Source organism: Lipotes vexillifer, unplaced genomic scaffold (assembly GCF_000442215.2).
Source record: "Lipotes vexillifer unplaced genomic scaffold, Lipotes_vexillifer_v1.1 scaffold771, whole genome shotgun sequence".
NCBI lineage: Eukaryota > Metazoa > Chordata > Mammalia > Artiodactyla > Lipotidae > Lipotes > Lipotes vexillifer.
Genome location: NW_006774099.1, coordinates 1,357,631 through 1,370,212, shown reverse-complemented (window position 1 = coordinate 1,370,212; position 12,582 = coordinate 1,357,631). Strand labels below are relative to the sequence as shown.

Sequence of the window (12,582 nt, the reverse complement as noted above, 5' to 3'; positions counted from 1 at the left end):
CCTGCTGAGTTACTACCATCACAGTTCTTTGTGGCACAAATTTTTTAAGCAACCCTGGAAACAACTTCAAAGCTTTCACAGAACCCCACAGTGATGCGATTAAGATTTAAGTAAGCTGCCCTCTTACAAGGTGTTAGGAACTAGCTGGCAAAGCATGCTTAATTCTGTAGAGGGAAGGAGACTGGGAAAGATGGATGGATGGATGGAGGAATGGATGAATAAATGGATGGATGAGTTGGAAAGTTGGGAGGAAATAAGTTTAAACCAATGTAGATGAAGACATACTTATGAATATAGATAGATCTTCACTTATACATCTATATCTATATATATATCCATCATACATATGTGTGTATATATAACCATGTTGTATGCTTGTACCTCATTAAATGCTTTTGGAAAAACTGATTATACAAAATGTATAACTTCAGTAAAGATTTTATTAAATACAGCTTTAGAGATTTAAAAATTAGGATTACCACTATTTGCTAATTTGGAAAAAACTGCTTTCCACATTCTGTTTCTTCTACTCTTTCTAATATATTACTGATATTTATTTTTAAAAGGATGAACTGAAAACTGATCAATTGATAAAAGATCAATTGAAATCTGATTCCTTAAATGTTGCTGTTTCCCAACTTATAACCTCAGACCTCTTCTTACTCTGAGCTTTGAGACTCTGATCGCCTCCCATAGCTTCAATGATAACCTACAAGAAGGAAACTTCCAATTTTATTTACCTAACTACTGTGCTTCTCCTGAATGTAGACTCATATTTCAAGCTGCCTACTGGCTATCTCCATCATTGACCTTCTTTGTGAATGAAATGCATGATTACAAATTCCTTTTCCTTAAAGTAAAAACTATAATATTAATATGCTTCATTTTGGGCTAGATGTAATAATTTTGAAATACACATAACTTCAACCTTTGTAAATTACTTACAGTCTATTCAGGGATCTTGATGTTTAATGAAATCAATAAAAATTTGTTTTAAGTAAAAAATACTTTTTCAAAGCAAGTAAGACCACTGAGTTAACTTTTGCACAATTCCAGATAAACACAGACCATACTTTCTTAAAATAAGACACACTATAAAGCAACTTGTAAAGAAATAAAACAAAAAGATTTTCTTTTCTATCTTTTAAGGTTAATGCCAAAAAAAACCCTTTTAAACCTGCTTTTTAAACAGTAAGTCACCAGCTTCTGAACAATACTATAAAATTAAATTTTAAAGTTTTTAATTAGACCCCCAAACCAGTATTTGTGGCTGATGTACATATACATACACAATTCTAAAAAAAAACCCAAGGGCTTCCCTGGTGGCGCAGTGGTTGAGAGTCCGCCTGCCGATGCAGGGGACACGGGTTTGTGCCCCGGTCCGGGAGGATCCCACATGCCGCAGAGCGGCTGGGCCCGTGAGCCATAGCCGCTGAGCCTGCACATCTGGAGCCTCTGCTCCACAGCGGGAGAGGCCACAACGGTGAGAGGCTCGCGTACGCGAAAATTAATTAATTAATTAAAATAAAATTTTAAAAACCCAAGAACTCAAAAGCTATTTCCAGGTATTAACTGCATCACCTAATAAACAATAGAATCAATACATATCACAAAAAGTTCGACTACTAAACAATCACATCAAGGTAAGGATCAATTTTTCTTCAGCAACCATGGGATAATACTTATAAAGAACCCAACCTTAAAATTCTGATCAGGTCTTCAAAACAGTAAATCCACTCCAGTTAATATTTAGAACAGGCCATAATCTAGAACCAATTTTCTATGAATACCTACCATCTATGAATAAAACACTAGTGCAATAGCTCACTTAAAAAAATAAAATCAGAAAACTTAAAAAAAACAGTGTACTACCAAATGTAAACTGAGAATAGGAAATAAGCTAGTAACCAAAATCCAAGTTATCACCTCACTTCTAGGAAACCTCTTTATGCCTTAAGAAGTTATAGCTTTTAAAATCAATAACACAATTTTATTTTAGAATTATTATGGTATTTAAACAAATGTTGGTCTTCAAAGAAAAATTTGACTTTTTTGAAACTAAAATTGTAAAGATAAGACCTAGACTAATACATCAACAGAAAAAAATTCAGAAATCAACAAAACACACATATATATGAAAAACTGGTATATGACAAGGAGCATTCCAAATCAGCGGAGAAAGAATGGACTATTGAACTCCTGGTGCCAGAGTAACTGATTATTGGCTAGCAAAAAAAGAAAGAAAGAAGGGGGGGGGGGGGCGGGGGGGGGGAAGAGAAGGGGGGTGGGGGGCGGGGGGGGGGAAGAAGAGAGAAAAAGAAAAAAGAGAGGAAAGGGGAAAAAAAAATCCTATAATAAATAGCCTCTAAGATGGACCTAAACATATTTCTACATTTTGGGAGGTGACAATATTAACACTAAGAAGCTATAAAGTTAAAAATATATAATGTAGCCTGTAGAGCAAGCACACACACGAAAGAAAAATATTTCATAAAGAAATACATAGAAATGTTACTTTAAAAAAACAAACTCATTCTTCCAGTTTACAGTTTCCATGTAGGGAGCCTGGAAGTGATCACTTAGTCCTAACACCAAGTAAAAAGCTCAACAAACTGAAAAGTTAACATCCACAAGAAAAGTAAGGTCACACTGCAAACTGCTGCCCGCAAAATTGGAGAGACTGCAGGCAGATACAGAGAATTACAACTTAACAGAGCACAGACTCACAAGCTGAAACCTCGGAGGGCATGAGAGCCGGGAGAGGAAAGCCTGCACTGTAATTGATAAATAGCAGGAGGCTCAGTGTGTAAGTTAAAAATTACAGAGGTATCAATCTTAAGGGGGCCCCACACTTTTTTGAGTTTTACCTCTAGGAGCTTGACTAGGTTCTCACAGTAAATAGCAGAGAAAAATCCCCTTGTACTTCCAAGTAGAGGGAGGGGAAAAGGAACCATTTTGAAATAAGCCAGAGCACTGGCTGCCCTCAGGGGAAACTAGTTAAGCAGAGCCTAACCTGCTGGGGTATTATGAGAGCCTTACTCACCTGGGGAAGGAAAACACCCAACTCCACGTGGCTCTAGAATTCCACATGTAGGAAGGGGAAAAACCCAACTCCAGCACACTCTAACCATCCTGCCCCACCAAGGGGGAGGGGGAAAATTGAGAAACACTTGTAAAGTTCAGTCCACAGGCATAGGCTCATTGGAAGGCTGAAACCGAGTCAAAGGACTATAGAACACTTCCCTTCCCCACACAACTCACCACCACATTACAAAAGGCCTATTTACAGCAATTCCGTTTACCTGGTACATCATGTCCGGCTAACAAGAAAAAATTACAAGACATACCAAAAGGCAAAAGACACAAATTGGGGCTTCCCTGGTGGAGCAGTGGTTGAGGGTCCGCCTGCTGATGCAGGGGATGCGGGTTTGTGCCCCGGTCTGGGAATTTCCCGCATGCCGTGGAGCGGCTGGGCCCTTGGGCCGTGGCCGCTGAGCCTGCGCGTCCGGAGCCTGTGCTCCGCTACGGGAGAGGCCACAGCAGTTGAGAGGACCGCGTACCGAAAAAAAAAAAAAAAAAGACACAAATTGAAGAGACAGAGAAAGTATGAGAACCAGATATGGCAGGGACGTTGGAATTATCAGATCAGGAATTTAAGACAACAGTGATTAATATGGTAAGGGCTCTAAACGGATAGACAGAATATAAGAACAGATGAGCAATATAAGCAAAGAGACGGAGATCCTAAGAAAGAACCATAAAGAAAAGGACTATGACAGAAATGAAGAATGCCTTTGGGGGGCTTCCCTGGTGGCCCAGTGGTTGAGAGTCTGCCTGCCAATGCAGGGGACACGGGTTCGAGCCCTAGTGGGAAGAACCCACATGCCACGGAGCAACTGAGCCCGTGAGCCACAACTACTGAGCCTGCGAGTCTGGAGCCTGTGCTCCGCAACAAGAGAGGCCGCGACAGTGAGAGGCCATTGCACTGCGATGAACAGTGGCCCCCACTTGCCGCAACTAAAGAAAGCCCTCACACAGAAACAAAGACCCAACACAGCCAAAAATAAATAAATAAATTTTTTAAAAAAAGAATGCCTTTGATGGGATTATTAGTGGACTGAACACAGCTGAGGAAAAAAATCTCTTAGCTATAGGATCTATCAGTAGAATCCTCAGAAACTGAAAAGCAAAGAGAACAAAGACTGAAAAAAAAAACAGAAGAGAATATCCAAGGATTGTGGGATAATTACAAAAGGTATAACATATGTGTAATGAGTATAGCAGAAGGAGAAGAAAGAGAGAAAGGAACAGAAGAAATATTTGAAACAATGATGACTCAAAAATTTCCCAAATTAATGTCAGACACTGAACCATAGATCCAGGAAGCTCAGAGAACATCAAGCAGGAAAAATGCCCAAACAAAACTACACCCGGGGCTTCCCTGGTGGCGCAGTGGTTGAGAGTCCGCCTGCCGATGCAGGGGACACGGGTTCGTGCCCCGGTCCGGGAAGATCCCACATGCCGCGGAGCGGCTGGGCCCGTGAGCCATGGCCGCTGAGCCTGCGCGTCCGGAGCCTGTGCTACGCAACGGGAGAGGCCACAACAGTGAGAGGCCCGCGTACCGCAAAAAAAAAAAAAAAAAAAACTACACCCGGGCATATCTTATTCAAACTACAGAAAATCATAGATAAATAAAAATCCTTAAAGAAAAACACACCTTACCTATAGAGGAACAAAGATAAGAATTACATCTGGGGCTTCCCTGGTGGCGCAGTGGTTGAGAGTCCACCTGCCAATGCAGGGGACACAGCTTTGTGCCCCGGTCCGGGAAGACCCCACATGCCACAGCGCAGCTAGGCCCGTGAGCCATGGCCGCTGAGCCTACGCGTCCGGAGCCGTGCTCCGCAACAGGAGAGGCCACAACAGTGAGAGGCCCACGTACCGCAAAAAAAAAAAATTACATCTGACTTCTCAGAAACCATGCAAACAGGAGAGTGGAGTGAAATACTGAAAGCACTGAGAGAAAAAAAACACCAACCTAGAATTCTGCACCCTGTAAAATTATCCTTCAAAAGTGAAGGACAAATAAAGATTTTACTAGACAAACAAAATTGAATCTGTTGCCGGTAGACCTGCTCTGCAAGAAACGTTAAATGTTCTCTAGAGAGAAGAAAAATATGAGTCAGAAACTCATCTACATAAAGAAAGGTAGAGCATCAAATAAGATATGAGTGAAGGTAAATTTTTTAATTTTATTTTTCTTATTTTTAATTGTTCAAACAGGTAACAATTATTCAAAATAATAGCAACAATGTATTTGATTATGCATGTATATATCGAGTGTGTGGTGTGTGTGTATGTGTGTGTGTGGTAATTATGCTTATAAGTGAAGTGAATGACAACAATGATACAAAGGACAGGAGGAAGGAATTTGGGCTATTTTGTTATTATAAGGTACTCTCACTACCTATGAAGGGGTACAGTATTATTTGAAAGTGGACTTCGATTAGTTGTAAAGATGTACTGTAAAAACTAAGGCAACCACTAAAAAAAGTAAAAAAGAAAAAAAGTATAACTGATATGTTAAGAAAGAAGAGAAAATGGAAGCACATATAATGTTCAGTTAAAACCACAAAAGGCAGAATAAGAGTGGAAGACAAAAATAAGAACAAAGGCAACAAAGAGAAAACAGTAATGAATATGGTAGAAATTAATCCAACTATATCAATAATCATTTTGAATGTCAATGGTCTAAATACAACAATTAAAAGACAGACTGTCAGAGTTGATCTCAAAACATAACCCAACTATATGTCATTTACAAGAAACCCACTTTAAACATATAGACACATAGAGATTAAAATAAGTAAGCATATGAAAAAATGCTCCACAAAATACATATATCATCGAGGAAATACAAATTAAAACATCAGTGAGATACCGCCACACATGTATTAAAATGGCCAAAATTCAGAACACTGATAACACTAAATGCTGGTGAAGATGTAGAGCAACAGGAATTCTCATTCATTGCTAGTGGGGATACAAAATGACCCAGACACTTTGGAAGACAGTTGGCAGTTTCTTACAAAATTAAATATACTCTTACCAGATGATCCAGCAATCATACCCCTTAGTAATTATCTAATGGAGTTGAAAATTTATGCCTACACAAAAACCCACAAACGGAGGTTTATAGCAGCTTTATCCATAATTACCAAAACTTGGAAGCAACCAAGATGTCTGTCAGTAGGTCAATGGATAAATAAACTGTGCTACATCCAGACCATGGAATATTATTCAGTTCTAAAAAGAAACAACGTATCAAGCCATGAAAAGACATGGAAGAAGCTTAAATGCATATTACTAAGTAAAAGAAGCCCATCTGAAAAGCCAACATACTGTATGACTCCAACTATATGACATTCTAGAAAAGATAAAACTATGGGGCTTCCCTGGTGGCACAGTGGTTGAGAGTCCGCCTGCCAATGCAGGGGACGCGGGCTCGTGCACCGGTCCGGGAAGATCCCACATGCCACGGAGCAGCTAGGCCCGTGAGCCATGGCCGCTGAGCCTGCGCGTCCGGAGCCTGTGCTCCGCAATGGGAGAGGCCACAACAGTGAGAGGCCCGTACCGCAAAAAAAAAAAAAAAAAAAAAAAAAGCATTTTAGGACAATATGGACATGATGGTAATCAGGAATCACTGCTAATTTTCTTATGTGTGATAATAGTGTTGTAATTATGTAGGAAAGTACCCTTATTTTAGAATATGCATTCTAAAGTATTTAGGAGTAAAATGTCATGATGTCTACAATGTACTTCTATATGGTTCATACACACACACAATACCACACATACATAGACATATAATCACATACAAATAAAGTAAAAATGGTAAAATGTTAACAACTGTTGACTCTAGGTGATCATTACACAGGTGATCATTTCAACATTTTCTGCTGAAAAGTAGGCAAATAACTTCAAAAATGCCACCTTATTAAAGTGCTAAAAATAAATTGAAGCAAACTTCATTTAAAATATCTTTAAAGTTTCATATATGAGTACATACTTTGAAATCATATTTCCAAAACCAATATTTAGATTTTTAAATTGATCAGAAAGTTACAATCACCAGAACAGGGCTCTCATTACTTACGGGCAAAAAACCAATAAAAATACTTAACACACTTACCATTGTCAGGCACTCTTCTAAGCACACTTACATAAGTAACTCACTTAATTCTCTGAATAACCATGTGAGTAGATTATCACTACCTCCATTTTTCAGTTAAGGAATAAGCCATAGATGTCACACAATAAGTGGCGGAGCCAGTCTCCCAAGCCAGATTTTATAGCTCCAGAATCCACACTTTTAACAACTATTCTGTACTGTCCTCTCAGGTGGGGAACCTGTATTTCTAGCAATACTGACTTGATTTTCCTGGGGTTATAACATCCTTTGATTTTAGTAATTTTAATAATCTAAAAGTATCATCAAACAGAGAATCACAAAAATTTAGATACTATTACATTTACAAGAATGCATTAAAATGGCTTCAGGTGGTTTAAGTAAGTATTTAGTCACCTAACAAGATCTATCTATAGTCTTACTAGGGGATCGATGATTATAACAAACATCTTCATAAACTGAAAGATGATCCCATCTTGATTAATATACATGACCGTATCTTTATTCTGTGGGATAAAGATGGAATCAAAGCAGTTCTCAACAATAAAAATAATTATTCCTGAAATGGCAAATATTCTTTTATGCAAAATGTTTAACTTCAACAGTTTACCTGACTGAAAAACTTACATAACAGTTTGTAGCATTTTGTAGAAATCTTATTATTCCACGTGGAACATTTTCAAGTTGATAAAAATGAAAATTTTTTTAAATGAGAAGATATCTAAAAAATAATCATTGATTTAATAGAGGTTAATGAGCCCAAAGCAAATTACAGATCTAAATGATAAAAGAAAACTGTTTATTTTCTTAGGTGTGCTAATGGTATTGCAGTTATGGAAAAGATCTTTAATTAGAATTTATGCAAGCCATGTTTTAGTTTAACACATCAGAGAACCCTTCAATTTTTTAGTAAACAAAGACTAATGGGCATTGTTACTATATAATATCAATCTTTATTTTTTATAGGCTTAAAAACTTAAATAATATAAATATAAAGTTAAATTGTCCATCAAATATTGGGTTGGCCAAAAAGTTCGTTCAGTTTTAAATAAAAGTAAAAGACACATTTTTCATTTTCACCAAGAACTGTATTGAACAACATATTCCCTAACCAAACAAACTTTTTGGCCAGCCCAATATTTGCAAGACTGAAAAATATATGTAGAAATATTTCTCCTCCCTGGACCATGATAAACAGTAAGCAAAAAAAAAAAAATCTCTAGTTGTGATGGTGGACAGTAAATCAGTTGTATTAAATATGTAGGTATGTAAAAGTTTACCTGCTTTTTCTCTCAATTAGAATGGCCACATAAGAAGCTGGCAAAGCGGCACCAAAGCCAGGACTCCATGAGTAGAATTTTCCAAGTATTTTCCTGAAATTGAAATTTGGAATGATTATATGAAATTTCTAGTTGGTCATTTCAGTTATTACACATAGAAGTTCCTCCCCTTCTCAGTTCACCCTCTATCTAAATGTCCCACAGCACCTCAAATTCAGCATGTCCAAAACCAAACTCATTATCTTTCTCCCTTATCTCCATGAACCTGTTCTTTCTCCTCTCTTTTCCTAGGTTAATGGTATCAACAACCACTTATCCACCTACGTGTGACACTTTGAGACATCCTTGGCTCCACCTTCTTCCATACCCCATACATGAAATCACCCCCTTAAATACTTCCATGTACAATCTATCTCTCAAATTCCTCTCCAACCTACTGCCCTTGCCTCAGTTATGTCCCTCACCATCTCTTCTTCAGGCTACTACAATAGCAAACTAATAGGTATCTCTCCTTCCAATAATTTAATCTGTTATATTCATTCAGACAGTCCCTGGATCCAATATTTTTCACTCTGCAAACCTTCCATGTTCTCAGTTTCCTATCTACCAAACGGGAATAAATGTATTACCTATCTCATAGAGTTGTTATGATGGCTACATGAGATATTTCCCAGCACCATCCATGAAGTACTCAGAAAATGTTAGCTATTATTACTATTGTTATCACTACTACTATTTTTTCATTATGGCTCTTTTTTTATGGAAGTATAGCTCATTTACAATGTGTTAGTTTCAGGTATATAGCAAAGAGATTCAGTTATATATATATATATTTTTTTCTTTTCAGATTCTTTTCCCTTATAGGCTATTACAAAATATTGAGTATAGTTCACTGTGCTGCACAGTAGGTCCTTGTTTGTTATCCATTTTATATATAGTAGTGTGTGTATGTTAATCCAAACTCCTAATTTACCCCCCGCCCTTCCCCTTTGATCACCATAAATTTGTTTTCTATATCTGTGGGTCTATTTCTGTTTCGTATATAGGTTCATTTGTATCATTTTTTTTCAACTATTACTATTTTTTAACACATGATAGATATTCAAAAAATGTCTCTCCTTCTTTCCTTCTACAACCCTGGGTAAGTTTTTTCTTATATTGCTTACTAAAGTATTTTTTACTTATATGTGTATATAAAATTTTTCATTTACTAGAATATATCCCTTGGGAGAAAGAATCTGCATAATGTCTCACAAATTATAAACGCCATTGGGTTGGGTTTTTAAACAGAAAAAAAAAAGAAATCTGGACATATTAGGAAGACTCTTTTTTCCTTTCAAAGACAATTTGTTCCTAAGAAAGGGAGAAACAAAAAATTATAAGAAATTATCTGAACAAAGTTGGTCAACTGCTAAATGATGTATTACAGGAAAAAACATATGCTATGTACATACAGATAAGGATAAAATATCAGATGAAATTTTCTTTCTAACTGAAGCTTAGCTTTAAAACAATTAGAAAACCTACATATAACATGGGTATTTCTGCAATGGACATCAGAAACTTTCTGCCTAAGAAAACTAGAAGTGATTCTCCCTTCAACATAAAATACACAAAGGACTTAACAAGTTACTGAATATAAACAATAAAGGAAAATAAATGAGTGAGTCAGTTATAGGAGGAACACAGATGTTACCTTATTATAAGTATTTTATGTCTCCAAAACTTAACCAAAAGCTTCATAGAACATAAATATGCTGCAAGACCAATTTATTATTATTGCAATTTTTAAAACCTAATTATTGTATAACTCTATTTTTAGAGTTTTAACAAGTATTAGAAACTTTCCAGAGACTACGTGGTAAAGAGTTTCTTACACAGATTTTTCAGGTCAATTGAAAGGCATGACTTATTCAATAGTATAAACTTTATCACTTACTAAAAGTTTATAAATATTAATGTTCTTAAGGCAAAAATCTATAGAAGACATTTGGAAACTATATTTCTTTTTTTTAAAAAAAAGGATAAAATTATTATTCAATTTATTATTCCTTATATACAAAAAACTAGTTTGGTAAAACATTAAAAGCTTTCACTTTTAGACTGAGAATGATTCATAGCTCCCCATAATTCCCACCTCTAGTTAACACTGTACTGGAGATCTTAGCAAGCACAATAATGCAAGAAAAATAAATACAAGGTATAAGAATTCAGAAAGGAAGAAATACTGTTCTTATTATGAGCAATTTTCTTTCCTTATTAGTAATCAGTTTAATACACATCAGTGAATACATGTCAATCCCAATCTCCCAATTCATCACACCACCACCCCCATTACCCCTGATGCTTTCCCCCTTTGCTGTCCATACGTTTGTTCTCTACATCTGTGTCTCAATTTCTGCCCTGCAAACCGGTTCATCTGTACCATTTTTCTAGGCTCCACATATATGCATTAATATACGATATTCGCTTTTCTCGTTCTGACTTACTTCACTCTGTATGACAGTCTCTAGATCCATCCATGTCTCAACAAATGACCCAATTTCGTTCCTTTTTATGGCTGAGTAATATTCCATTGTATGTATGTACCACATCTTCCTTATCCATTCGTCTGTCGATGGGCATTTAGGTTGCTTCCATGACCTGGCTATTGTAAATAGTGCTGCAATGAACATTGGGGTGCATGTGTCTTTTGGAATTATGGTTTGCTCTGAGTATATGCCCAGTAGTGGGATTGCTGGGTCATATGGTAATTCTATTTTTAGTTTTTTAAGGAACCTCCATACTGTTCTCCATGGTGGCTGTATCAATTTACATTCCCACCAACAGTTCATGAGGGTTCCCTTTTCTCCACACCCTCTCCAGCACTGGTTGTTTGTAGATTTTGTGATGATGCCCATTCTAACTGGGGTGAGGTGATACCTCATTGTAGTTTTGATTTGCATTTCTCCAATAATTAGTGATGTTGAGAAGCTTTTCATGTGCTTCTTGGCCATCTGTATGTCTATTCTGGAGAAATGTCTACTTAGATCTTCTGCCTATTTTTGGATTGGGTTGATTTTTTTTTAATATTGAGCTGCATGAGCTGTTTATATGTTTTGGAGATTAATCCTTTCTCTGTTGATTCGTTTGCAAGTAGTTTCTCCCATTCTGAGGGTTGTCTTTTTGTCTTGCTTATGGTTTCCTTTGCTGGGCAACAGCTTTGAAGTTTTGTTAGGTCCCATTTGTTTATTTTTGTTTTTATTTCCATGACTCTAGGAGGCTGATCAAAAAAGATCTTGCTGTGATTTACATCAAAGAGTGTTCTTCCTATGTTTTCCTCTAAGACTTTTACAGTGTCCGGTCTTACATTTAGGTCTTGAATCTATTTTGAGTTTATTTTGGTGTATGGTGTTAGGGAGTGCTCTAATTTCATTCTTTTACATGTAGCTGTCCAGTTTTCCCAACACCACTTTTTGAAGAGACTGTCTTTTCTCCATTGTATATCCTTGCCTCCTTTGTCATAGATTAGTTGACCATAGGTGCATGTGTTTATCTCTGGGCTTTCTATCTTGTTCCATTGATCTACATTTCTGTTTTTCTGCGAGTACCATATTGTCTTGATTACTGTAGCTTTGTAGTATAGTCTGAAGTCAGGGAGTCTGATTCCTCCAGCTCCATTTTTTTCCCTCAAGACTGCTTTGGCTATTCATGGTCTTTGATGTCTCCATATATATTTTTCCCCCCTACAGATTTTAAGATTTTTTGTTCTAATTCTGTAAAAATATGCCATTGGTAATTTGATATGGATTGCATTGAATCTGTAGATTGCTTTGAGTAGTATAGTCATTTTCACAATATTGATTCTTCCACTCCAAGAACATGGTATATCTCTCCATCTGTTGGTATCATTTTAATTTCTTTCATCAGTGTCTTATAGTTTTCTGCAAACGAGTCTTTTGTCTATTTTGTCTCCCTAGGTAGGTTTCTTCCTAGGTATTTTATTCTTTCTGTTGCAATGGTAAATGGGAGTGTTCCCTTAATTCCTCTTTCAGATTTTTCATCATTAGTGTATAGGAATGCAAGAGATTTCTGTGCATTAATTTTGTATCCTGCAACTTTACCAAATTCATT

The 12,582-nt window shown here is 36.7% G+C and overlaps 1 protein-coding gene across 2 annotated transcripts in view; it reads right to left on the bottom strand.

The window, feature by feature from the left end:
• The window catches only part of TMEM135 (transmembrane protein 135), a 243,075-nt gene that overhangs the window by 190,870 nt on the left and 39,623 nt on the right, over positions 1-12,582 (bottom strand). For both annotated transcript variants that reach the window (XM_007448843.1, XM_007448842.1), the window contains exon 3: positions 8,470-8,562. In XM_007448843.1, coding sequence (XP_007448905.1) covers positions 8,470-8,562 — 93 coding nt within the window. The remainder of the gene's footprint in view (positions 1-8,469; positions 8,563-12,582) is intronic.